At 50.8% G+C, this 26,884-nt stretch overlaps 2 protein-coding genes and 1 non-coding gene across 3 annotated transcripts; 2 read left to right on the top strand and 1 right to left on the bottom strand.

The window, feature by feature from the left end:
* PSME1 (proteasome activator subunit 1) lies at nt 1-16,883 on the top strand. The gene is made up of 9 exons (XM_060256793.1): nt 1-463; nt 3,846-3,947; nt 7,304-7,361; nt 9,093-9,190; nt 9,296-9,364; nt 10,741-10,808; nt 13,797-13,851; nt 13,941-14,027; nt 16,684-16,883. The coding sequence occupies exons 1-9, from the start codon at nt 440-442 to the stop codon at nt 16,762-16,764; spliced, it is 642 nt and encodes a 213-aa protein (XP_060112776.1). The 5' UTR covers nt 1-439; the 3' UTR covers nt 16,765-16,883.
* EMC9 (ER membrane protein complex subunit 9) lies at nt 16,874-24,859 on the bottom strand. The gene is made up of 6 exons (XM_060256792.1): nt 24,715-24,859; nt 22,830-23,043; nt 22,131-22,207; nt 21,971-22,040; nt 20,289-20,383; nt 16,874-17,461 (listed from the first exon to the last, which is right to left on the bottom strand). The coding sequence occupies exons 1-6, from the start codon at nt 24,720-24,722 to the stop codon at nt 17,281-17,283; spliced, it is 645 nt and encodes a 214-aa protein (XP_060112775.1). The 5' UTR covers nt 24,723-24,859; the 3' UTR covers nt 16,874-17,280.
* Nucleotides 23,863-23,929, top strand: TRNAP-UGG (transfer RNA proline (anticodon UGG)). The gene has a single exon. It is a non-coding gene; the product is annotated as a tRNA-Pro (tRNA).
* Nucleotides 24,860-26,884: the final 2,025 nt, after the last annotated feature.

The raw sequence follows: 26,884 nt of genomic DNA, 5'->3' as shown, positions 1-26,884 counted from the left end.
GGGGAGGGGGGGTGTCTTGAGTCTCAGGCCCTGGACCCAAAATGGAGAGCTGTACTTGGCTTCCAGAAGTTGGGAACTCTGCTAGTTTGTGTGCTCCAGTTCAAGCCTGAATCCCGTGAACAAACGGCAACAGGTGTGCCTCTGGGCATGCGCAGAGTGTATTTCTTGGTTTGCAGGAGGCCAAACGGAAGCTTCTTTGCCGAGATTTCAGGCTTCACGGGAATGACACCTTCTTTTCTGGAGACTTGGTGTTTCAGTTTGACCGAGTGCATCAATGCTATTTTTATTTTTTAAAAGACTTTTGGTAGAGTTTTGTTTGTCTGCTTCTCCAAAATGCTAACCTGGGTGCTCTTTCCTCGCCTCCCCCCCCCCCCCCCCCGTTCTCTCCCCAACCCTCAAGGCGGAAGAACTTGTTGCCCAGCGTTTCCCAGAAAAAATTATGGAGCTAAATAATTTTTTGAAGGTGAGCCTGCTGGCGTGGGTGTTCTTGGAATGGATATTTCGCAAAGAGCTTTCAAGGGAGGCTGGGAAAGAAAAGGGGGGGGGGAACTCAATGTATTTGACCATCAGAGTAGTAAAGCTGCAGTACTGCAGTCCTAAGCTCTGCTCACGACCTGAGTTCGATCCCGGCGGAAGCTGGGTTTTCAGGTAGCCGGCTCGAGGTTGACTCAGCCTTCCGTCCTTCCGAGGTCGGTAAAATGAGTCCCCAGCTTGCTGGGGGGGCGGGGGAAGTGTAGATGTCTGAGGAAGGCGATGGCAAACCACCCCGTAAAAAGTCCGCTGTGAAAAAGTCGTGATGCGATGTCACCCCAGAGTCGGAAACGACTGGTGCTTGCACAGGGGACTACCTTTACCTTTTTAAACGTAAAGGGGAGGACTAGAACACAGTGAGGACAAGAAAGGGGAATATTGCTGTGGGGTGCAAACTCTGGGTTAGGAAATCCCTGTAGATTTGGGGCGGGGTAGGATCTAGGGTTGCCAGCTTGAGGTTGGGAACTCCTGGAGATTTTGGGGGTGGAGTCTGAGGAGGGCAGGGTTTGGGAAGGGGAGGGGCTTCAGTAGGGTAGAATGTCATAGGGGAGGGGTGTCCAACGCATTTGTTATGGGGGCTGGGGGAACTGCTCTCTGTGGTCTGGATATGCATTGGAATTCCAGGAGTGTCCAGGTATCACCTGGAGGTTGGTAACCCTAGGCTGTAGCTAGAAGATACCTTTGGCCCCAGGCATCCTCCCCCCCCCCACAATTGAGAGGAAAATGTGCCAGGATTGAAGCAGGAGGACGAAAGGTTTTAGCATCCTTCCCCCAACTTCAACCCTATCAATAAGCATAACTGAAGATGGTTTTTGGCGAATGCCAGATCCAGACATATTGCAGGTTCTCAGGATGTAATGCAGTTTTATTTTTTTTGTTCAAATGAGAGGACTGTGGCTAGGACCTCCTGAGCTTGAAATTCACATCTCCAAAAGTAGAAGTTTACCTTAAGACTATAAGAACATAAGATGAGCCCTGCTGGGTCAGACCAATAGTCCATCTAGTCCAGCCTCCTGTCTCAAACAGCCAGTTCCTCTGGAGGGCCAAGAACAGGGCAGAGAGGCCGAGGCCTTCCCCTGAGAAGAACATCAGAAGAGCCCTGCTGGACCAGACCAGTGAGGGTCCATCTAGTCCAGCCTCCTGTCTCACACAGTGGCCAGCCAGTTCCTCTGGAGGGCCAAGAACAGGGCAGAGAGGCCAAGGCCTTCCCCTTAGAAGAACATCAGAAGAGCCCTGCTGGACCAGACCAGTGAGGGTCCATCTAGTCCAGCCTCCTGTCTCATACAGTGGCCAGCCAGTTCCTCTGGAGGGCCAAGAACAGGGCAGAGAGGCCGAGGCCTTCCCCTGAGAAGAACATCAGAAGAGCCCTGCTGGACCAGACCAGTGAGGGTCCATCTAGTCCAGCCTCCTGTCTCACACAGTGGCCAGCCAGTTCCTCTGGAGGGCCAAGAACAGGGCAGAGAGGCCAAGGCCTTCCCCTTAGAAGAACATCAGAAGAGCCCTGCTGGACCAGACCAGTGAGGGTCCATCTAGTCCAGCCTCCTGTCTCATACAGTGGCCAGCCAGTTCCTCTGGAGGGCCAAGAACAGGGCAGAGAGGCCAAGGCCTTCCCCTGAGAAGAACATCAGAAGAGCCCTGCTGGACCAGACCAGTGAGGGTCCATCTAATCCAGCCTCCTGTCTCACACAGTGGCCAGCCAGTTCCTCTGGAGGGCCAAGAACAGGGCAGAGAGGCCAAGGCCTTCCCCTTAGAAGAACATCAGAAGAGCCCTGCTGGACCAGACCAGTGAGGGTCCATCTAGTCCAGCCTCCTGTCTCATACAGTGGCCAGCCAGTTCCTCTGGAGGGCCAAGAACAGGGCAGAGAGGCCAAGGCCTTTCCCTGAGAAGAACATCAGAAGAGCCCTGCTGGATCAGACCAGTGAGGGTCCATCTAGTCCAGCCTCCTGTCTCACACAGTGGCCAACCAGTTCCTCTAGAAGGTCAAGAACAGGGCATCAAGGCCAAAGCCTTCATAAGAACATCAGAAGAGCCCTGCTCAGGGGTCATTTTGTAGAAAAATAGGTGGTGGAACTCATTAGCTTAACTCATTAGCATATGTTGCCCCCGCCCCGAGTCAAAAGCAACCCAATGCAAGAAAGGAGAGCTCCTGCTGAATTCAAGGCCTGGCCCCGCTGGATCAGACCGGTGATCCATTTAGTCTAGCATCCTGTCTCACACAGTGGATTGCCCAGCAACAGGGCCCAGAGGCTGAGGCCTTCCCCGGATGTAGCCTCTTGGCTTTGAGATTCAGAGGTTTGTCTCAGTTACCAAGACTAGTAGCCATTGAGAGTACTTATCCTGCAGGAATCCATCTGATCCCCTTTTAAAGCTTCTTCACCCAAAGGGTGATTAACACGTGGAATTCACTGCCACAGGAGGTGGTGGCAGCTACAAGCATAGACAGCTTCAAGAGGGGATTGGATAAAAATATGGAGCAGAGGTCCATCAGTGATTATTAGCCACAGTATATTATTGGAAGTGTCTGGGGCAGTGATGCTCTGTATTCTTGGTGCTTGGGGGAGGGGCAAAGTGGAAGGGCTCCTAAATCCACTTGTGAACCTTCTGATGGTACTTGGGGGGGTGATTTTTGGCCACTGTGTGACACAGAGTGTTGGACTGGATGGGCCATTGGCCTGATCCAACATGGCTTCTCTTATGTTCTTATGTGACACAGAGTGTTGGACTGGATGGGCCATTGGCCTGATCCAACATGGCTTCTCTTATGTTCTTATGGCCACTGCTGCAACCTCTGACAGAGTCAGTTCGGTGTAGTGGTGAAGTATGTGGACCAGTGGTGAAGTATGTGGACCAGGTTTGATTCCCCTAGCAGTTACTTGCAGATGCTGGAGTGGTCTTGAGTCAGCCATGGCTCTCCCAGAGCTGTCCTTCAAAGGGCAGCTTCTGGCAGAGCTCTCTCAGCCCCACCCACCTCACAGGGTGTTTGTTTTGGGGGAAGAAGATAGAGATTGTGAGCCACTATGAGAGATTCAGAGTGAAGGGTGGGATATAAATCCAACTACTTCTGAATTCCACCTTTTAATCACTATGTGTATAAAACAGTATTTCCTTTTGTACTGGGAAGGGGGAGGGAGTGGGTTTGAGGGGAAGTTGGCCTATGCAGGGTATTGTTAGTGGTGGCCACCAGCCTTGGATACTACTGCGATGGTGGAAGGAGATAGGATCCCTTCCTCAGAGAGCTTACAAACGTCCAAAAAAGGCAAAGGGAGCCGGACAAGGCAGAGGATAAAGAGTCTGTTTCTTCTTCTCCTCCCAGGACCCCGAATTGAATATCTCGGACCTCATTTCCCTCCGTGCTGAGCTGGACATCCCTGTGCCTGACCCCAAGAAAGACGAGGAACGCCGGAAGAAAAAGGAAGTGAGTGGAGGTGGGGTGAGGTGGGGAACACACGCCGAAAACCCTCAGTTCTAGGGGGAAGAGCTTGATTCTTAAACAGGACTCATATTTCAGATCAGATTTCAGATCTCAACTTGAGGGAGTCCTGCAGACCTAAAAGGGGGGGGGTGCTACTGCTTCATGCCCTCCTGTCTTTTCTCACCCCCTCTTCCTAGCAGATCTCCCAGGGCGTTAGAGGAGGGGTTTTTTTGCCATGTGGCGGAATTGATTTTCGGTTTGTTTCTGTTTTCTTGTGATATCTCTCTTTTGGGAGGTGGGGGATTCTTTTCGTTTTCACTTCAGTCTTTTATACCCCACTTTTCCCCTCAGTGGGGATCCAGAACAGCCTACGTTCTCTCCTCCATTTTATCCTCACAACGACCCTATGTGGGAGATTAGGCTGAGAGTGTGTGACTGGCTCGTGAGTAGGGATTTGAACCCAGCTCACCCAGGAAGTTCTTTTTGTCTGGGAGACCCAGGTTCAAGACCCCTACTCTGGCATGGAAACTCACTGGGTATCCTCCTTGGGCCAGGTAAACGTAGCCTGATCTTACCTCATGGGGTTGGTGTCATGTGGAGAAAATGGAGGACAATGTTGCAGTCACCTGTTTAGGCTGAGTGTAAAGGAAGAAAGACATAAGAATATAAGAACATAAGAGAAGCCATGTTGGATCAGGCCAATGGCCCATCCAGTCCAACACTCTGTGTCACACAGTGGCAAAAAAGTTTATATATACACACACACTGTGGCTAATACACACTGTGTGTGTGTGTGTGTGTGTATATATATATATTTGGCCGCTGTGTGACACAGAATGTTGGACTGGATGGGCCATTGGCCTGATCTAACATGGCTTCTCTTATGTTCTTAATAGCCGCTGATGGACCTCTGCTCCATATTTTTATCTAAACCCCTCTTGAAGGTGGCCATGCTTGTGGCCGCCACCACCTCCTGTGGCAGTGAATTCCACATGCCAATCACCCTTTGGGTGAAGAAGTACTTCCTTTTATCCGTTTTAACCTGGCTGCTCAGCAATTTCATCGAATGCCCACGAGTTCTTGTATTGTGAGAAAGGGAGAAAAGTACTTCTTTCTCTGCTTTCTCCATCCCATGCATTATCTTGTAAACCTCTATCATGTCACCCCGCAGTCGACGTTTCTCCAAACTAAAGAGCCCCAAGCGTTTCAACCTTTCTTCATAAGCAAAGTGTTCCAGCCCTTTAATCATTCTAGTTGCCCTTTTCTGGACTTTCTCCAATGCTATAATATCCTTTTTGAGGTGCGGCAACCAGAACTGCACACAGTACTCCAGTACAGGCCAGGCAGTCTCTGTAGTCTTCACAGCATCCTGGGAGGAAGCTCAACATGATGCTCAGTTTGAGCTGTGAAACTGGAGACATGCCCAAGGCCAAATTGTGAACCTGTGGCAGAGGCAGAACCAGATTCAGCCTTTGACACAACTGCGTTAATCCAGCTGGGGCAAGAAGGTGTGATCTCATTCATACACCTCCGTCTTCTAATTGAGGGCTCTGTTCTGCCTGGGGACCTAAGCTCTGCTGTGTGAAGCAATATCCTTATTTTGATGCTCCTTGCCCCACCAAGAGAAGCCGGAGCTGTGGGGCGTGGGCATCTCTTTCACCCATATTTTCTCCCCCAGTCCTGAATCTCAGTGTATAGCAGAAAGAGTCACATCTCTCTCTCTCTCCTCCCTGCAATTACTTTTAATTTCTTTTCTTTCTTCAGGGCATAGGAGCATAAACACTCACTTTTTGGTTGGGTTATAGTGGAGATTATGTGCTTCTCTCTGTGTTTGTGTGTGCCTATATTTCATTTTGTGCTTTCAAATAATCTGAGGGAAGGGGGAGGGTTGGCGTCTTGGGAGCAAGGGTCAAATTTCTCCTCCATGTTCAAGATTCCTGTTCTTTCCACCAACCAAAGGAGGGAAAAAAAATCATTAGGTGAAAAACTTGAGGAGGAATCAAAAATTGAGGAGACATGAACTGGGGATGGGAGTTCAAATCCTACAGCAGGCTTTCCCTCTACCTAGAAAATGGAAATATTAGGCCCTACTTGCAGGGCTTAATATGATACCTCAAGAAATATTGGAAGGGGCTTCCATTGAAGTGAATGGACAGTCACAGCATGTGAGCTGAAACTTATACAAATTGTTTCTAGACTTCCCTACTCTTCTGTTGGTCTAGTACATTTTTTAAAATCCCACTCTTACTTCAAAGAGCTCAGCTGTGTATGTGGTTTACCTCGCCTTCATTTTATCTTCCCAACAATCTTATGAGGTAAATTAAAATGTTGCTGCAAGAGAATGAGTAGCACAATTTCTCCCAGTAAATGCCATGGCAGAATGGGGATTTGAACTTGGGTGTCCCAAATCTAATACTCTGGCCACCACACTGTTTGCTTCCTCGTGTCATGGGAGGGGCTTTGTCTTGGGCCGCCAACTCTGGATAGGGAAATTCTGGAGAATTGGGAGGTGGAGCCTGGGAAAGGTGAGGTTTGGGGAAGAGAGGGCCCTCAGCAGGTGTATAATACCATAGAGACCATCGTCTAGAGCTGCTGTTTCCTCTAGGGTAAACAATCTTATTTCTTCACCCAAAAGGTGATTAACATGTGGAATTCACTGCCACAGGAGGTGGTGGCAGCTATAAGCATAGCTAGCTTTAAGAGGGGATTGGATAAAAATATGGAGCAGAGGTCCATCAGTGGCTATTAGCCACTGTATGTATGTATGTATACACACACACACACATATATTGGCCACTGTGTGACACAGAGTGTTGGACTGGATGGGCCTTTGGCCTGATCCATCATGGCTTCTCTTATGTTCTTATGTGACGCAGAGTGTTGGACTGGATGGGCCACTGGCCTGATCCAACATGGCTTCTCTTATGTTCTTATGTGACGCAGAGTGTTGGACTGGATGGGCCATTGGCCTGATCCATCATGGCTTCTCTTATGTTCTTATGTGACGCAGAGTGTTGGACTGGATGGGCCACTGGCCTGATTCAACAGGGCTTCTCTTATGTCCTTATGTGACACAGAGTGTTGGACTGGATGGGCCACTGGCCTGATCCAACATGGCTTCTCTTATGTTCTTATGTGACACAGAGCATTGGACTGGATGGGCCATTGGCCAGATCCAACAGGGCTTCTTTTATGTTCTTATGTTCTTACTCTCTGTAGTCTGGGAGATCTCACCCGGTTAGTTCTGTTTGTGGGTTAAAACTCTTGCCTGACTGTTTAGCTGAACTGAGAAGCGTATCAATAAATGGATGTGGGACTCTGCAGCTCATATTCCTCTTCACAACTCTTTCATGGCACAGAAGGAAGATGATGGGAAGAAAGAGAAGGATGCCAAGAAATCAGATGATGAAGATAAAGGTAGAGCGAGAGGGCTCGGAATCATGAGGGAGGTCTGGAAGGGCAACATTTGGGGGTTTTACCATCCGTCACTGTGGCAGGCAGACGTTGGACCTTCCACTCCCATGAGGAGCATGCTTCTAGACCAAGAACCCTCATCCATTCTGAGCCTGCAGGCCCCTTTGGCATTCTGACACAGTGGGTGGGCACAGCCACAAAATGGCCACTAGAGGAGGAGGAGCCAGACCCAAAATGGCCGCCACAGCTTACCTTCTTGTGCTGTGGGGCGGCTCCCGCCAAAGCAACTTTTTCAAAAATCTGCACAGCCAATCGTATCTCCAGTGGCCAATCAGAAGCCTTGTTGCGCAGAAGTCCCATCTGGCTCTTCCCACTTTCTAAAAACACTTGGCAGGCTCTGGGAAAGGTGTCAGTGAGTACTTTGGCACCCAGCAGCACCATTTTGGGGTTGGGATTAGGGTTGCCAAGTCCCCTGCAGTCTCCAGCCAGAAGTGACGTCATCGCACTGGTGACGGTGTGTGGCAGCTGCTCTAGGCCTTCCCAGGAAAACTCCATGATTTTCCCAGGCACTCTAGCCATTTGGGAGGGAGAACTCTATGGTACCTATTGTACCATAGAGTTTTCCCTCCCAAATGGCTAGAGCATCCGGGGGAAACAATAAATTTCCCCAGAAATACCTAGAGTGGCTGTTGCACAACGGTGCCGTCACAATGATGTCACTTCCGGGTGACATCATTGTGCCAGCGCCATAGGGGGAGGTTCCCTCCCAGGCGGGGGAACCCCCATCCGGACCGGAAGCTTGGCAATCTTAATTGGGACCCCTGTTGTAGACTACCCAGAAAGCTGAAAAGTTGAACAGGACCTTGCAGCAAGATCCTTGGCCTGACCAGAGGGCACCATCCCCCCTCCCCAGAACTTTGTCATCATGATGGGAGGGAAGGAGATGGAAGCAGGAACATCTGGGTCAGAGGAGGGGGAAGATGCATAGAGGCAGAGGTGGGATTCTAGCAGGGGCTCCTTTGCATATTAGGCCACACACCCCTGGTGTAGCCAATCTTCCAAGAGCTTGGAATTCTAGCAGGGGCTCCTTTGCATATTAGGCCACACACCCCTTACGTAGCCAATCCTCCAAGAGCTTGGAATTCTAGCAGGGGCTCCTTTGCATATTAGGCCACACACCCCTGGTGTAGCCAATCCTCCAAGAGCTTGGAATTCTAGCAGGGGCTCCTTTGCATATTAGGCCACACACCCCTTACGTAGCCAATCCTCCAAGAGCTTGGAGTTCTAGCAGGGGCTCCTTTGCATATTAGGCCACACACCCCTGATGTAGCCAATCCTCCAAGAGCTTGGAATTCTAGCAGGGGCTCCTTTGCATATTAGGCCACACACCCCTGGTGTAGCCAATCTTCCAAGAGCTTGGAATTCTAGCAGGGGCTCCTTTGCATATTAGGCCACACACCCCTTACGTAGCCAATCCTCCAAGAGCTTGGAATTCTAGCAGGGGCTCCTTTGCATATTAGGCCACACACCCCTGGTGTAGTCAATCCTCTGATTCAGAGAGAAGGGTGGGGTATAAATCTGCAGTCTTCTTCTTCTTCCCCTGAGGTTACTCCTTGGTCCTGGGATTCAGAGGTTAACTGTCCCTGAATGTGGAGGTTCTGTTGAGTCCTTACGACCAGCAGCCGCTGCTAGGAGCTCTATTCTGGCCTTTCTAAGTCTTCTCTCTTTCTTCAGCGCCCCCCTGTGGCCCCGTAGCCCACAATGAGAAGATCATGGCCCTCCTGAACCGCATCAAGCCGGAGATCCAGGGGGCCAAGGAGAAGATGAACGTGGTGAGGCCCTCGGAGGACATGGTCTGCGCCCCAGATAGTTGTGTGCACATGCGCCAACACCCCTGGTGACCCACGTCAATCCGTCTTTTCCCTTCCTTTCCCCAGATCTCTCTATGGTTGCAGCTCCAGGTTCCACGAATTGAAGATGGCAACAATTTTGGGGTGGCTGTCCAGGTGAGTTCCAGCTCCGGCACACCGGACTGTCCCCACCCAGATGTTACACGCTGGGGTGTGATGTTAACATACGCACTCCTACACTTGACAGTGGGATGCAGTTTGCGAAACAGGCCTTCGCGCTGTGCTGGCATGTGCACCTTCTTATCTGAAGAGCCCCTGAGCATGTACAGAATGTATTGCAAGGGGCTCCAACCTTTTTTGAGGCTGTGGGCTTCTTTGGAATGCTGGCAGGGGGTGGTGAACGCCACCCCAAAGGAGACTTCTGTGGGAAGGGGATCCAAAGAGAATACTGCCCTCCTCATACCTCCTGGGGAGGATTAAACCTTGAAGGGGAAATGGGACTGCATCCCGACGAAGGGAAGCCCAGTTGCTTATCTGGCCTCCTCCTCAGAGCCAGTGTGGTGTAGTGTGGTGGAATTCACTGCCACAGGAGGTGGCGGCGGCTACGAGCATAGACAGCTTCAAGAGGGGACGGGAGAAACATCTGGAGCAGAGGTCCATCAGTGGCTATTAGCCACAGCGTATTGTTGGAACTGTGTGGGGCAGTGATGCTCTGTATTCTTGTGCTGGGGGGTGGGGCACAGTGGCAGGGCTTCTAGCCCCACTGGTGGATCTCTTGATGGAACTTGGGTTTTTTTGGCCACTTTGTGACACAGAGTGCTGGAATGGATGGGACACTGGCCTGATCCAAGATGGCTTCTCTTCTGTTCTTATGTGACACAGAGTGTTGGATTGGATGGGCCATTGGCCTGATCCAACATGGGTTCTCTTATGTTCTTATGTGACACAGAGTGTTGGACTGGATGGGCCACTGGCCTGATCCAACAGGGCTTCTCTTATGTTCTTATGTGACACAGAGTGTTGGACTGGATGGGCCACTGGCCTGATCCAACATGGCTTCTGTTATGTTCTTATGTGACACAAGAGTGTTGGACTGGATGGGCCAAAAAACCCAGGTGCCACCAGGAGGTCCATCAGTGGGGCCAGGACACTAGAAGCCCTTGCACTGTGCCCCCCCCCCAAGCACTAAGAATACAGAGCATCACTTGCCCCAGATAGAGAGTTCCAACAATATGCTGTGGCTAATAGCCACTGATGGACTGCTGCTCCATATGTTGATCCAATCCCTTCTTAAAGCTGGCTATGCTTGTAGCTGCCACCACCTCCAGTGGCAGTGAATTCCATGCGTTAATCACCCTTTGGGTGAAGAAGGACTTCCTTTGATCCATTCTAACCCAACCGCTCAGTAGTTTCATTGAGTCCTCATGAGTTCTCGTATTGTGAGAAAGGGAGAAAAGGACTTCTTTCTCTACCTTCTCTCTCCCATGCATGATCTTGTAAACCTTTTTTCTTTTTCTTTCTCCCCCCCCCAGGAAAAAGTGTACGAGTTGCTGACTTCAGCTCGAACAAAGCTGGAAGGATTCCAAACTCACATCGCCAAGTGAGTCTGACGTCGTGCCTGGGAGACCCGCCTCTCTCCTCGACTCGACTTCCTTGCCTGGAGAGGGGAATCCAGCGGTGTTCGAAACTGCTTGTTGTGTGCACCAGTAGAGCTTAAAGCAGGGGTGGCCAAACGTTCTTAACGTTGGAGCCAAATAGAATAAATGTCAGATGTTTGAGAGCCGCAAGACATGAATGTCAGATGAAGGGAGGGAGGGAAACAGATGGGGGAGGGAGAGGTGGAAAGAAAGCAAGTGTAAATGCATTCTCCAAGCCCCTGGCTGGCTTGACTTGGAGAAGCAATTTAAAGAGAGAAATGCCTTCCCCGAGTCAGCTGATGGGTTAGTGGAGGCTTCAAGAGCCACACAAGATGTGTGAAAGAGCCTGTTTGGCCAACCCTGACTTAAAGCATGAGACGCATCTGATTTTTCGGCCTTGCCCCCCCTTTTGGAAGAGTGTGGGAGACTCCCAGAAGCAGCTTTCCCATCATTCCGTGGGTTTTGCGGTAGGAGGGACTCCAGAGCTGTTGTTGGAACTCCCTTCTCAGAATAGAAAGATCGGCCATAAACTGGGGGAAAGGGTTATCTCTCTGAAAAGCTAAACAGAGAGAACTCGTTACTACAGCGTGGAATCTCCCCCCCCCTCCCCCAGTCTGTTGCAGTGTGAAGGCCTCCAACTGGTGCCCCGCCCTGCCTTGTGATGAAGAGATCTGTGAGGCCAACTCCCACACTGATTAGATCTCTGGGGCTCAAAGGATAGCGCGTGATGGTTGTCCTCTGTTGCATCGGGATTGCAGCTCTGGCACTCCTTACGGTTTGCCAGAAACTTCCTTTTCTTTTCGGCGTGGGCTGCTGTGCCTCGGGCAGCAGCTGGCCTGGCAGAACTTTTAGGGTTGCCAGCCTCCAGGTGGGAGCTGGGGATCCCCAGGAATTTCAGCTCATCTCCAGATCGCAAAGATCAGTTTCCCCTGGAGAAAATGACAGCTATATTCTCCCATGGGATCCAGGGAACTGGGAAAAGGAAGTTCTGGCTCTTTCCTTCCTTCCCCAGGGGACCAGGAAGGGGAGGAGCCTCAGCCAATAGAAGGGAATGAGGCAGGGGTGTTGAACACATGGACTGGGAGCCGAATCAGGCCTCACAGCAGGTCCTCAAGCAACTGGCTGTCTGCTTCCTTCTCCCTCTCTCTTGCTTCTTTCTGCATCGCTTGCTTAGCCAGGCTTGCTCAATCGCAGAGGAGTTACAGAGCAAAGCCTCTGTTTTCTCCATTGGCTGACGCTCCTCCGTTGGGGAGGAGGGATAGCTTACTTCAAAGGTAGCTCTGGCTCTTTCCTTTCTTCCCAGAGGGCTAGAAGGGGGAGGAGCCTCAACCAATAGAAGGAAGAGAGGTTTAGTAATATAATAATAATACCGTACTTTTTATTTATATCCCGCCCTCCTCGCCGGGGCAGGCTCAGGGCGGCTTACAACATAAAAATACAATATACATCAACAGTTATACTTATAAAATCATCATTAAAACAGTTTGCAAATTATATTAAAATTAACAATATGGTGCTATAAACATTAAATCTTCAGTAGAATTCAGTAGCTAAAAGCATTTCCAGCGGCAATTTCTTAGCTTGTCAGTAGTTGAAGGCTATTCTGAAGAGGTAGGTCTTACAGGCCCTGCGGAATTGATGTAAACATCGTAGGGCCCATACCTCCTCCGGGAGTTGATTCCACAGCAGTGGAGCTGCAATAGAGAAGGCCCGATCCCGGGTTTGGCTCAGTAGCTGTGTTGTGTGACTGAGAGAGCCCGGATGGCACGGGAGAGATACAAAGAAAGCACCTTTAAGACCGACAAGTGCTAATGTTTTAAGCATGTTTTGATTTTAAAGTTTTTTTTAAAAAATCATTGTTTGTCTGTGACCTTCATAGAGTTTCTAGCTCTGCTACCTGGGATTACATTTTATGACACGTTATGTGCAATACCTGACGATGGGTAATATGTGATATGGGCAATATGCGATGATATGGAAAATTATCTGAGTGCTGTCATGCTGGTTTGTTTCTAAAATGTTTTTATTGTGTTTTATTGCTTTATCATACGTCGTACTCCGTCCTGAGCCCTGCAGGGAATGGGTGGAATAGAAATATACTCAAATAAATAAAAATAAAATGTGGCCCGACCGGGCAAGGTCTCGTTTATGTCAGATCCGGCCCTCATACCAAACAGAACACTGAATACTCAAAGCAAAAAGATGACAGCTTTCCATGCACAGCAAGTCCATTTTGGGGTTTGGAGCCTGCCTCTCTCTCTGGAGAGCCAGTTTGGTGTAATGGTTAAGTGTGCGGACTCTTATCTGGGAGAACCGGGTTTGATTCCCCACTCCTCCGCTTGCAGCTGCTAGAATGGCCTTCAGTCAGCCAGAGCTCTCACAGAGTTATCCTTGAAAGGGCAGCTGTTGGGAGAGCTCTCTCAGCCTCACCCATCTCACAAGGTGTCTGTTGTGGGGGAGGAAAGTAAAGGAGTTTGTGAGCCGCTCTGAGACTCTTTTGAGTGGAGGGTGGGATATAAATCCACTATCTTCGTCTACCTCACAGGGTGACTGTTGTGGGGGAGGAAGGTAAAGGAGGTTGTGAGCTGCTCTGAGACTCTTTGGAGTGGAGGGCGGGATATAAATCCAATATCTTCATCCACCTCACAGGGTGTCTGTTGTGGGGGAGGAAGGTAAAGGAGATTGTGAGCCGCTCTGAGACTCTTCAGAGTGGAGGGCGGAATATAAATCCAATATCTTCTGCCTCACAGGGTGTTTGTTGTGGGGGAGGAAGGGAAAGGAGATTGTGAGCCGCTCTGAGACTCTTCGGAGTGGAGGGTGGAATATAAATCCAATATCTTCATCTACCTCACAGGGTGTCTATTGTGGGGAAGGGAAAGGAGATTGTGAGCCGCTCTGAGACTCTTCGGAGTGGAGGGCGGGATATAAATCCAATATCTTCTTCTTTCCAGGTATTATTTGGAACGGGGTGACGCAGTGTCCAAAGCAGCCAAGAGTCCGCACGTGGTAAGCGCCATCCCCGCTGTGACATCTGTGAGAAGAGCCCACGGGTTTACGTGAATTCTCTCCGTCACCGTTTCCTTTTTTGCCTGCAGGGTGACTTCCGGCAACTGGTGCACGAAATCGACGAGGCAGAGTATGCCGAAATCCGATTCATGATCAATGAACTGCGGAACATTTATGTGAGTAGCTGCGTACCACATCTAGGGCTGGCGGAGGGGTGCTGGGTGTGTCTTTGTCGATGCTAGAACAGGGGTGTCAAACTTGCGACCCAGGGGCCAAATAAGGTCCCTGGAGGGCTCCAATCAGGCCTCCGAGCAACTGGCTGTCATCTGCTTCCTCCTCCCTCTCTCTTGCTTCCTTCTGCATCACAGCTTGCTTTGCAAGCCTTGCTCAATCACATAGGACAGGGGTGGCCAACGGTAGCTCTGCAGATGTTTTTTTTGCCTACAACTCCCATCAGCCCCAGCCAGCATGGCCAATGGCTGGGGCTGATGGGAGTTGTAGGCAAAAAAACCATCCCTGATATAGGAGCTACAGAGCATAACCTCTATTTTTCCCATTGGCTGAGGCTCCTCCCTTGGGGAGGAAGGGGGGCTCTCTCAGTCACGCAACAGAGCTACTGAGCCAAGCCTTTTTTCCTTCTACTGGTTGATGGCTACCATTGGCCATCCCTGACATAAAAGCTACAGAGCATAACCTCTATTTTCCCATTGGCTAAGGCTCCTCCCGTGGGGAGGAAGGAAGAGCTTGTTTTTCCAGGCTCTCTCAATTGCATAGCAGAGCTCCAGAGCCAAGCCTCTCTTCCCTCTATTGGCTGAGGCTCCTCCCCCTCTTGGTCTCCTGGGGAAGGAAGGAAAGAGCCAGAGCTCCCTTGCCCCAGTTCCCTGGATCCCATGGGAGAGATACAAAGAAAGCATCTTTAAGACCAACAAGTGCTAACATTTTAAGTGTGTTTTTGGTGTGGTTTTTTTTAATATTTAATTGTGTTTGTCTGTGTCCTGCATAAAGTTTATATCTCTGCTACCCAGTCTTAAATAGGTTGCGCACGTGGCCTGACCCGACCCAACAAAATCTCATTTATGTCCGATCCGGCCCTCATAACAATGAGTTCGACACCTCTGCACATTCGCTAATGCCGGAGTGTGCACTCCAGAGGCCAGCGATAACCCCGATGCTTAGACTGTTTGTTTGAAAGGGAGTAGGGGGGGGGGAGAGATGGAAGCACCCCAGCGAGTGTGCCTGAGGAGGGATTCTCCTGCCGGCTGAAGCAGCCTGGCACTCAGTGCCCAGAGAATCCCCTTATGTGGGCCAGGCTTCGTGTGCCAGTAAGAAAAAAATAGCCCGATCGTGCATTTTGGTGTAGCGGTGAAGTGCGCGGACTCTCATCTGGGAGAACCGGGTTTGATTCCCCACGCCTCCACTTGCAGCTACTGGAATGGCCCTGGGTCAGCCAGAGCTCTCACAAAGCTGTCTTTAAAAGGGCAGCTTCTGTCAGAGCTCTCTCAACCACACCCACCTCACAGGGTTGATTCCCTCCTCCTCCGCTTGCAGCTGCTGGAATGGCCTTGAGTCAGCCATAGCTCTCGCAAGCGTTGTCCTTGAAAAGGCAGCTGCTGGGAGAGCTCTCTCAGCCCCACCCACCTCACAGGGTGTCTGTTGTGGGGGGAGAAGATAAAGGAGATTGTAAGCCGCTCTGAGTCTCTGTCCTTGAAAGGGCAGCTGCTGGGAGAGCCCTCTCAGCCCCACCCACCTCACAGGGTGTCTGCTGTGTGGGGAGAAGATAAAGGAGATTGTGAGCTGCTCTGAGTCTCTGTCCTTGAAAGGGCAGCTGCTGGGAGAGCCCTCTCAGCCCCACCCACCTCACAGGGTGTCTGTTGGGTGGGGGGGAGAAGATATGGGAGATTGTAAGCTGCTCTGGGTCTCTGATTCGGGGAGAAGGGCGGGGTATAAATCTGCAATTCTTCATTACCCGTGACTGCTTGCCACCCTCTCGTGCTTTTAACGGCATGTGTCATAGGACCCGAGGGACTGTTTTGGGTGGGCTTGGAGAGCGATGGGTCTTCTGGCTGAGCCTTTGCGTTTCTTAGGGTCCCAGCCAAATACTTCAGACGATCCCTGGAGCGAGACGAGAACATCCCCGATGCTGAAAACGTGAAACTGCTTTGTGCTGTGTCAAGACAGTCGGCTGTGGTGTCCAGGGCTTTTTTTTTTTGGTCCAGGAACTCCTTTGCCTATTAGGCCACACCCCCAATGTAGCCAATCCTCCTGGAGCTTACAGGGCTCTTAGCACAGGGCCTACTGTTAGCTCCAGGAGGACTGGCTACATCAGGGGTGTGTGGCCTAATAGGCAAAGGAGTTCCTGCTACAAAAGAAGCCCTGCATTTGCGTATTAGGCCACACACCCCTGATGTAGCCAATCCTTCAAGAGCTTACAGGGCTCTTCTTACAGGGCCTGCTGTAAGCTCCAGGAGGATTGGCTACATCAGGGGGTTGTGGCCTAATAGGCAAAGGAGTCCCTGCTATATATATTAAAAAAGCCCAGGTTATGCGGAGATCGACACCCGGTCACTCTGCCCCAGAAACAATGCTACGGTGTTCCATTACATCGGCTCGTTTAGCCATTTGGATTAAGGATTTAGCCTGTGAGGTGGGTGGGGCTGAGAGAGCTCTCCCAGCAGCTGCCCTTTCAAGGACAACGCTTGCGAGAGCTATGGTTGACTCAAGGTTTAGGATTTGCCTCTGTGGCAGGTGCTTCATGCTCAGTCGCCTGAGGGGCTCTTCCCCCACGGCGGCTCCCATTTCTCCTTCTCTTTCCCCGCTCCCCCCCCCCCCCAGGCTGTCGTCTACGATATCGTCCTGAAGAACTTCGAGAAGATTAAAAAGCCGAGAGACGAAAACAAAGGAATGATCTACTGAAGCGGCTGACCGGAGACCGCAAATGGAAGCCCCTCCCAAGACCGGCAGTTTCCCGTCTTCTTCTTTGCCTGGCAAACTCTTATCCGCTCACGAATAAAGGGGATTTAAATTTTGGCCAAGAATTTTGCTTTATTTTAAATTACAACTCTTAAAAAAAAATGCAGCAAAACCAATATAGTCTGGAAATCTGTCTGCCTAGAAGCACCTTTTAAATATATATTTCAGAAACCAGCCGGAAGTACAGAGTTGATGTACTGTGAAATTGTTAACATTTTCACTGCTACACCCTCCCTTTATTGATTTATTTGCATTCAGTGAGTGTTGTGGGGATACCCTTTTCTGCAGGAAGGAGCAAAACCAGCCGACTTGAAATCCCCAGGTATTTTTCAGACCCGTTCACCTGGCCATATTGTCTTTTTTTCTGTCGTGGATGGGAACAGCGGGGCAGTCTGAGATGAGTCTCCGCCCCTTTCCTCGACCCTCTTATCTTGGCTACCGCTGACCAATCACAGTCCCTCAGGCGCTGCCATTGGCCACTGACACCAGCTGGGCAATTTCTGTGTTGAGCTGCTGATTGGTCCAGTCCTCTCTGATGTCATCCAGGTGGACATCGAAGTCAACCAGCTGGTTGTAAGCTTTGGCTTCTAGGAGAGACTTGCAGATGTGGCGAGAGGATTCCCAGTCGCGCCACATGATCCTGGAAGAGACCGGGGGGGGGGCAGGGAGGAAGTTTGTTTAAGTTGGCATCCAGCCTTTCTCCCCTTAACAAATCGAAACATACATGATAAAAATCACATTTTAAAACCATTAAAAACAACCCCCTTCCTAAACAAAAAAGCATTAAGACAGTTTTTTTTTAAGTTAAAATACGTACAAAACATAAAAAAAAAATTGGATAGGAAGGAGTGATCATTGAAAGAATGGCAAACGAAACAAAAAAGTCTTCACGACAATAGAAGGAGACAGAGACAAATCTCCCTGGGAAGGAGACAGAGACAAATCTCCCTGGGAAGAGAGTGCCAAGACCAAGAAGGTCCTGTTCCGGGTTGCCACCTGTCTGATCTCAGAAGGTGGGAGCACCCAAACCAGGGTCCCTGAAGATGACCGCAGTGGTCAAGCAGGTTCAGAGTTCAATCCTGTATAGCTGGGTCCCGCGGACTGGATGGGACAGACCTAGTAAAGAGGGGCTAATAAAGAGCCCCGTGGCGCAGAGTGGTAAAGCTGCAGTACTGCAGTCGGAGCCCTCTGCTCACGACCCGAGTTCGATCCCCGGCAGAAGCTGGGTTTTCAGGTAGCCGGCTCGAGGTTGACTCAGCCTTCCATGCTTCCGAGGTTGGTCAAATGAGTCCCCAGCTTGCTGGGGGGGAAGCGTAGCTGACCGGGGAAGGCAATGGCAAACCACCCCGTCAAAAGTCTGCCGTGAAAACGTTGTGAAAGCAGCATCACCCCAGAGTCGGAAACGACTGGTGCTTGAACAGGGGACTACCTTTATCTTTTGCCTTTAAAAGCCAATATGTCCCCCAGACTTTCTGGGAGGGCGGGCTAAGACCCTACTGCGGAGACCTGGACATCTCTGATCCTTTTTTTCCAAGCGGCAACGTGGGAATACTTCACTTCTCAGGCAGCTTAGGAGAGCAAAAACGCAATTACAAAGGGGGGGGGGGGGGGCCACAGTCAGGAATTTTTCAAAAGTAATGATAGAGGCAGGCCCTGGCAAACCACCTCCGAATGTCTCTTGCCTTGAAAACCTTACTGCAGGGGTGGCCAACGGTAGCTCTCCAGATGGTTTTTTTTTGCCTACAATTCCCATCAGCCCCAGCCATTGGCCATGCTGGCTGGGGCTGCTGGGAGTTGTAGGCAAAAAACAAAAACATCTGGAGAGCTAACGGCCACCCCTGCCTTACGGGATCTCTGTTAAAAGTCGGCTGTGGCTCAACAATGCATCCCACCACGATATAAACCGTTGGAGATCCTCCATCTTGGTGCCTGTGAGCATCATGGTGTCCCAAGGACGCCTTCCCTAGCACCTCCAAGCCTTTTGAAGAAAGCGGGTGAGGCCAGGTGCAGCTTCTGATTGGCAATTTGGTGAGTTGTGCAGAGCCAGTTCAGTGCAGTGGTTAAATGCGCGGACTCTTATCTGGGAGAACCGGGTTTGATTCCCCACTCTTCCACTTGCAGCTGCTGGAATGGCCTTGGGTCAGCCATAGCTCTGGCAGAGTTGTCCTTGAAAGGGCAGCTGCTGTGAGAGCTCTCTCAGCCCCACCCACCTCACAGGGTGTCTGTTGTTGGGGAGGAAGGGAAAGGAGATTGTGAGCCATTCTGAGTCTCTGTCCTTGAAAGGGCAGCTGCTTAGAGCCCTCTCAGCCCCACCCACCTCACAGGGTGTCTGTTGTTGGTGAAGAAGGAAAAGGAGATTGTAGGCCACTCTGAGTCTCTGTCCTTGAAAGGGCAGCTGCTGTGAGAGGCCTTTCAGCCCCACCCACCTCACAGGGTATCTGTTGTGGGGGAGGAAGGTCGAGATAGTGAGCCACTCTGAGTCTCTGTCCTTGAAAGGGCAGCTGCTGGGAGAGCCCTCTCAGCCCCACCCACCTCACAGGGTGTCTGTTGTGGGGAAGGAGGGTCAAGATTGTAGGCCACTTCGAGGCTTTGTCCTTGAAAGGGCAGCTTTTGTGAGTGCTCTCTCAGCCCCACCCACCGCACAGGGTGTCTGTTGTGGGGGAGGAAGGTCAAGGAGATTGTAGGCCGCTCTGAGTCTCTGTCCTTGAAAGGGCAGCTGCTGTGAGAGCCCTCTCAGCCCCACCCACCTCACAGGGTGTCTGTTGTGGGGGAGGAAGGGAAAGGAGATTGTAGGCTGCTCTGAGTCTCTGTCCTTGAAAGGGCAGCTGCTGTGAGAGCCCTCTCAGCCCCACCCACCTCACAGGGTGTCTGCTGTTGGGGAGGAGGGTCAAGGAGATTGTGAGCCATTCTGAGACTGAGATTCAGAGCGGAGGGCAGGGTATAATTCCAATATCTTAAAAAGATACCTCCCTCCCCCACTGCACAATACAAGGATATCCACTGTGCTACTGAAGGCAAGTGGTGTATGTTAGACAGTATTTTGAAAGAATATGTTCATTTAGAAAGGCATCCTGTTCAGCAGATCCTGTTCAGAAGTTTGAGGGCCACAAGGAAGGAAGACAGGCAGGCAGACAAACGGATGGGGGAAGGAGGAGTGAGGGAGAGGTGGAAAGAAAGCAGCTTTAACTTTAAATGCATTCTCCGGGCTGCCACCTGGCTTGGCTTGGAGAAGCGATTTAAAGAGAGAGATGGATTTTCCGAGCTGGCTGACCTGATGGTAGGGGTTTCAATCGCCGCACAATATGTATGAAAGAGCCACAGTTTGGCCACCCCTGTTTCAGAGTTACGATCCACTATGTGTAACCTCACGCATCCTGATATTTTGTGGTTGGCCCTGCCTTCTACGGCAGCCATTTTGTGACTGCAACTCCCCCCACCCCGCCCTCCAACAGATAATGGCAACTCACAGGTTTTTGTCTTTGGGCAGCCACTGCCGATCTTTCTGTTCCAACACGATAATCGGAGGTACCCGGGGATTGGTGGTAAACTTGCGGTTATCCAGCTGGAGAAGAAGGGAGCAAGAGAAAGAACAGGATTTAGGTGCTTTGGTCCCCAGGCTGGGAGGCTGCTTGTGCGCCTCTGTTTCCTGCAGACTAGGAGCCCCGTGGTGCAGATTGGTAAAGCTGCAGTACTGCAGTCGGAGCCCTCTGCTCATGACCTGAGTTCGATCCCAGCAGAAGCTGGTTTCAGGTAGCTCAGGTTGACGCAGCCTTCCATCCTTCTGAGGTCGGTAAAATGTGTCCCCAGCTTGCTGCGGGGGGAGAAGTGTAAAAGACTGGGGAAGGCCATGGCAAACCACCCCGTTAAAAAAAAAAAATTCTGCCGTGAAAGCGTTGTGAAAGCAACGTCACCCCAGAGTCAGAAACAACTGGTGCTTGCACAGGGGATCTTTCCTTTACAGTCCCATGGCGCAGAATGTTAAAGCTGCAGTACTGCAGTCCTAAGCGCTGCTCACGATCTGAGTTCGATCCCGGCAGAAGCTGGGTTCAGGTTGCCAGCTCAAGGTTGACTCAGCCTTCCATTCTTCTGAGGTTGGTAAAATGAGTCCCCAGCTTGCTGGGGAGGAAAGCGTAGATGACTGGGGAAGGCAATGGCAAACCACCCCGTCAAAAGTCTGCCGTGAAAACGTTGTGAAAGCAACGTCACCCCAGGGTGGGAAATGACTGGTGCTTGCACAGGGGACCTTTCCTTTCCACAACTGTTAAGAGCCCTGTGGCACATAGTGTTAAAGCTGCAGTACTGCAGTCCAAACTCTCTGCTCACGACCTGAGTTCGATCCCAGCGGAAGCTGGTTTCAGGTAGCCAGCTCAGGTTGACTCAGCCTTCCATCCTTCCAAGGTCGGTCAAATGAGTACCCAGCTTGCTGGGGGGGAAGCATAAAAGACTGGGGAAGGCAATGGCAAACCACCCCGTAAAAAGTCTGCTGTGAAAACAACGTCACCCCAGAGTCGGAAACGACTGGTGCTTGCACAGGGGACCTTTCCTTTCCTTCCTACAGACTAGCTGATGGTGACCAGGAGACCGGGCAGTTTAGCAACCACAACCGCTGCTGGTACCCAAGCGGGGAGGGAAAACTCAGCCTCTTGGATGTATTTTTTAAAGCATTTTTAATCATCTTCCTACCTTATAAGAACTCAGGGCAGCTTAACAATGCAAATGATAAAAAACATATTAAAAACGCACAGGTTTAAAAATGCTTGTAAACTGCCGATAGGCAGAAGAACTCATCCGATGCTGTCAGGAACGAAAAGTCGAAAAGAGCAAGAGTCCAGTGGCACCTTTGATGGCTAACAAGATCTGAACTGTCTCCAACTGCCTCCTAAAGACTGACAGTGCGGGGACCGGGCACCCCAGCTTTGCATAACCATGGGACTGCCGCCAAAAAGATGCCCCTCCCGGGCATCCATCGGACAAACTTCTTTGACTTCGATGGAACAGTTTAAAAGGCCCCTCCCTGTGACCTTAAGAGATCCCTGGAGATCCTTCGTTCTGTGTGAATGTAACAGCATGCAGACCTCTGGCTTCAGGCAAGATCTGTCCCCACGAGCCCTGCATCCAGAGCCAACATGTCCCAGGACAGCATTCTCACCATTATTAGCACTGTGTCATCGTACAATTCTGCTATACGCCCGGCGGTCTTTTGCGCAAGGTGGGAAGGGCTGCAGGGAGCAGAGAAAGGAAGAGTCAGGGACAAGAAAGGGAGACCCCTCTCCATCCAATAACCAAAATCCAGCTCCCCGCAAAAGTACCTTTTGTCGTCAATCCCGGAGTTGGCCTGGTAGTAGCCGGCAAGGAGCAAGTCTGACTCTGCGCTCCAGAGATCAATCTGCCAAAACAGACGCAGCTGAGAACTGTCAAAGACGATTTCATGGCATTTTGCTTTTCACCGGGTGATATATCGGGGTCCCCAACCGTTTTGAGCCTGTTGGCACCTTTCTAATTCTGACCCGGTGCAGTGGGCACAGCCACAAAATGGCTGCCACAGGAGGTGGAGCCGGCCACAAAATGGCTGCCACGAGGTGAAGCCAGCCACAAAATGGCTGCCACCGGAAGTGGAGCCGGCCACAAAATGGCTGCCACAGGAGGTGGAGCCAGCCACAAAATGGCTGCCACAGGAGGTGGAGCCAGCCACAAAATGGCTGCCGCAGGGAATGGAGCCAGCCACAAAATGGCTGCCATGGATTTTATGGTAAAGATCTTTATGCCGTGGTGGCATCTGCTGCCAGAGCTACATTTTCAAAATTCTGCACAGCCGATCAAATCTTCAGTGGCAATCAGAAGCCTTGGAGGGTGAAAGCTCCGTGTGGCCCCGCCTACTTCCTAGTAACATCATAGGTGGGTAGGGAGCGAGAGCCTCAACCTGCTCTTGCACTTCAAGCTGATTCATTGAAGGCCCTCGAAAAACAGCCCAGTCTCCCAGAGCCCCACCTGCATCCCTTTGCTCCTACCTGGTTCAGCGCCACCTCCAGCATCACCGTGAGGGACAGGTGGCTGTGGAAGAGGGGGATGCAGTCTGTAATGCAGAGGCAGTCCGCCTGCTTGGCCACTGATGCCCGGCGCTTCTGTGCCAAGAGCAGCCCGTTCACAGCCGTGTGGGGATAGCGGGCAGCGTGGAGACACATCTTGACATAGGCCCGGGCACATATCTCAATTTCCCCTTTCCTGGCAGTCAAAAGAAGGATCATTCCAAGCTCCTCGTGCTTCCTGGGTCTGTCTGACTCTCACTCCCCACCTGACCACGAATAACATTCTAGTTTCACACACACCCGCCAACCATCCCCACCCCGCCTTCCCTACTTCTGCGTTCCCTCAACCCTTCGAAACCCCCATCCCCTTCTATCACTTCTCCCAGCCGTACCTCTTTGCTCTCCCAAGATCTGCATGTCTATCCCAGGAGCGGCCAAACTGTGGCTCGGGACCCACGTGTGGCTCTTTCACACATATTGTGTGGCTCTTGAATAGGGCAGGATATAAATGCAATATCATCTCCTTCCTTCCTTCCTTGCGCTTCTCCAACATCTGACATTCATGTTTTGTGGCTCTCAATAAGAACATCAGAGAAGCCGTGTTGGATCAGGCCAATGGCCCATCCAGTCCAACACTCTGTGTCACACAGTGGCCAATATGTGTGTGTGTGTGTGTGTGTGAACATATGAAGCTGCCTTATACTGAATCAGACCTTTGGTCCATCAAAGTCAGTATTGTCTTCTCAGACTGGCAGCGGCTCTCCAGGGTTTCAAGCGGAGGTTTTTCACACCTATTTGCCTGGACCCTTTTTTGGAGATGCCAGGGATTGAACCTGGGACCTTCTGCTTCCCAAGCAGATGCTATACCACTGAGCCACCGTCCCTATATGTGTGTATATATATATATATATAAAATAAATTTTTTAATAATAAATTTTTATTTATACCCCACCTTTCCTGCCTAGGCAGGCACAGGGCGGCTTACAGGACATGGTATAAAGCATTGGGGAGGGACGGTGGCTCAGTGGTAGAGCATCTGCTTTGGAAGCAGAAGGTCCCAGGTTCAATCCCTGGCATCTCCAAAAAAGAGTCCAGGCAAATAGGTGTGAAAAACCTCCACTTGAGACCCTGGAGAGCCGCTGCCAGTCTGAGAAGACAATACTGACTTTGATGGACCAAGGGTCTGATTCAGTATAAGGCAGCTTCATATGTTCATATGTTCATGTTATAACAATAAAAACAAGATAATACAATTACATATTATTAAATAAATATTAAATATTAAATTAAATATTATTAAATAAATATATACACACACACACATACATACACACACACATAAATATATACTGTAGCTAACAGCCACTGATGGACCTCTGCTGCATATTTTTATCCAATCCCCTCTTGAAGCTGGCTATGCTTGTAGCCGCCACCATCTCCTGTGGCAGTGAATTCCACATGTTAATCACCCTTTGGGTGAAGAAGGACTTCCTTCTATCCGTTCTAACCCGACTGCTCAGCCATTTCATTGCATGCCCACGAGTTCTTGTATTGTCATCTGACATTTATTCTATGTGGCTCTTACTTTAAACAAGTGTGCCCCCCCTCCCTGTTACAGACTCCTTTCTCCAGGGCGGCCATTGTCTCCAGGGTCGTCTGGATAGGACCTATGATTCCGGGAGATCTCCAGGCCCCGCCTGGAGTTGGCAACTTCACCCCACAAGAACCCCCCTCCCGTTCTAATTCCCTCCCACTCCCCCCAAAAGGTCCAGAAGGACCCTCCTATGGGGAACCAACCCTCCCCTCCCCCAGCTGAACTCCAGCACCAGGTAGGGGGATTCCTCTTCCCCCCTCCTCATCCCCTCACCTTTCCATGGCATCCAATGGCTGCGGCTCAAAATCCCCCTACTCCTGCGCCCCTCCTTCCCCAAGCTCCCTGATTGGACAGCCACGCACCAATCACAGAGCGGGCTTCGCCCAACTCCACGCCTGCCCTCCCCATTGGCTGCACCGCCCTTCGCCCGCTCTGGACGGTGCCGGGCTTTCCCCGCCTCCCCTCTGAGCTCCCGCCCCTTCGCCCTGGCCACGCCTCTTCCTGCTGTCGTCATCCTCAGAGACCTAAACAGAGGAATCTTTAGCGGGATTTCCGGTGACCGAGGTGTTTTTCTGTGATAGGTTGAAATGGGGACATGGTCATAGAGATGTCAAGTCCTGGAGCGTCGCCCTCACTAGATTGACAGGGTGGGACTCGGAATGTATTATTCCCGATCCATCTCTATGGCCTTTTGTCTTTTTGAGTCTCAAAAGAGTACTATGCAGCTAGCTAGCTCAGGCATAGATCCTGGAAGTCCAGGGTGGGGAAAGAGATTCAGTTGCAGCATAAAACCTGCTTCTCTAACTAGGGTTGCCAAGTCCAATTTAAGAAATATCTGTGGACTTTGGGGGTGGAGCCAGGAGATTTTGGGGGTGGAGCCAGGAGCAAAGTTGTGACAAGCGGAATTGAACTCCAAAGGGAGTTCTGGCCATCAGATGTAAAAGGACTGCATGCCTTTTAAATGTTTTTCCTCCATTGGAAATAACGGATATTGGCACCTTCTTTTGGGGTCCACAGAATTGGACCCCCTGGTCTAATCCTGTTGTAACTTGGAGGTTATTTTGAGGAGGGGCACTGGATGCTATTCTGAAAATTTGGTGCTTCCACCTAAAATAACAGCCCCCCTACATCCCCAGATACCTGTGGATCAATTCTCCATTATACCCTATGGGAATTGATCTCCATAGGGCAGGGGTGGCCAATGGTAGCTCTCCAGATGTTTTTTGCCTACAACTCCCATCAGCCCCAGCCAGCATGGATGATGGGAGTTGTAGGCAGAAAACATCTGGAGAGCTACCATTGGCCACCCCCACCATAGGGAATAATGGAGTGCCCAGCAGACATTTCCCACCCCCTTCATTTTCTGATGACCCTGAAGAGGGGGGAAGGCCTCCCAACCAGGGGATCCCCTGCCTTCATCTGGGGATTGGCAACCCTATCTCTAACCTAAATCCTACTGCAGTGTTTACTGGATATCCCATCTTATTGATTACATTGACTCTTGTTCTTTTAACAGCACCAATAGAGGGGGAAAAAGATCCAACAGGTAGAGCATTCCTGATCTCAGCACTGCCTGTCGGGTAAAGCTGCACCTGATGAATTTCGAGCTATCTAATTCGACAAAGGCAGCTAGGTTGGTGCCACAACTCCCTTTAGGTGTTGCTTCCATAGCTTAATAGAGCACACACACACAAAAACCCTCTGGAATTTAGCATCAGAGAAGAAGAAGATGATATTGGATTTATATCCCGCCCTCCACTCCGAAGAGTCTCAGAGCGGCTCACAATCTCCTTTCCCTTCCTCCCCCACAACAGACACCCTGTGAGGTAGATGAAGATATTGGATTTATATCCCGTCCTCCACTCCGAAGAGTCTCAGAGAGGCTCACAATCTCCTTTCCCTTCCTCCCCCACAACAGACACCCTGTGAGGTAGATGAAGATATTGGATTTATATCCCGTCCTCCACTCCGAAGAGTCTCAGAGCGGCTCACAATCTCCTTTACTTTCCTCCCCCACAACAGACACCCTGTGAGGTAGATGAAGATATTGGATTTATATCCCGTCCTCCACTCCGAAGAGTCTCAGAGCGGCTCACAATCTCCTTTCCCTTCCTCCCCCACAACAGACACCCTGTGAGGTAGATGAAGATATTGGATTTATATCCCGTCCTCCACTCCGAAGAGTCTCAGAGGGGCTCACAATCTCCTTTCCCTTCCTCCCCCACAACAGACACCCTGTGAGGTAGATGAAGATATTGGATTTATATCCCGTCCTCCACTCCGAAGAGTCTCAGAGAGGCTCACAATCTCCTTTCCCTTCCTCCCCCACAACAGACACCCTGTGAGGTAGATGAAGATATTGGATTTATATCCCGTCCTCCACTCCGAAGAGTCTCAGAGAGGCTCACAATCTCCTTTCCCTTCCTCCCCCACAACAGACACC

The sequence above is a fragment of the Heteronotia binoei genome, chromosome 15, assembly GCF_032191835.1.
Source record: "Heteronotia binoei isolate CCM8104 ecotype False Entrance Well chromosome 15, APGP_CSIRO_Hbin_v1, whole genome shotgun sequence".
In the NCBI taxonomy this organism is placed as follows: Eukaryota; Metazoa; Chordata; class Lepidosauria; order Squamata; family Gekkonidae; genus Heteronotia; species Heteronotia binoei.
Note: the sequence above shows the minus strand (reverse complement) of the source record. Positions and strands in the feature narration are given on the sequence as shown.

Coding starts and splice junctions, on each gene's coding strand:
- PSME1 (XM_060256793.1), top strand. CDS start 440: ATGGAGCTAAATAATTTTTTGAAG. Junction 3,948..7,303: donor AACGCCGGAAGAAAAAGGAA/GTGAGTGGAGGT, acceptor TTCATGGCACAG/AAGGAAGATGATGGGAAGAA. Junction 14,028..16,683: donor ATGAACTGCGGAACATTTAT/GTGAGTAGCTGC, acceptor CCCCCCCCCCAG/GCTGTCGTCTACGATATCGT.
- EMC9 (XM_060256792.1), bottom strand. Junction 22,041..22,130: donor TCCGGGATTGACGACAAAAG/GTACTTTTGCGG, acceptor TGCTCCCTGCAG/CCCTTCCCACCTTGCGCAAA. Junction 20,384..21,970: donor ATGACACAGTGCTAATAATG/GTGAGAATGCTG, acceptor CTTCTTCTCCAG/CTGGATAACCGCAAGTTTAC.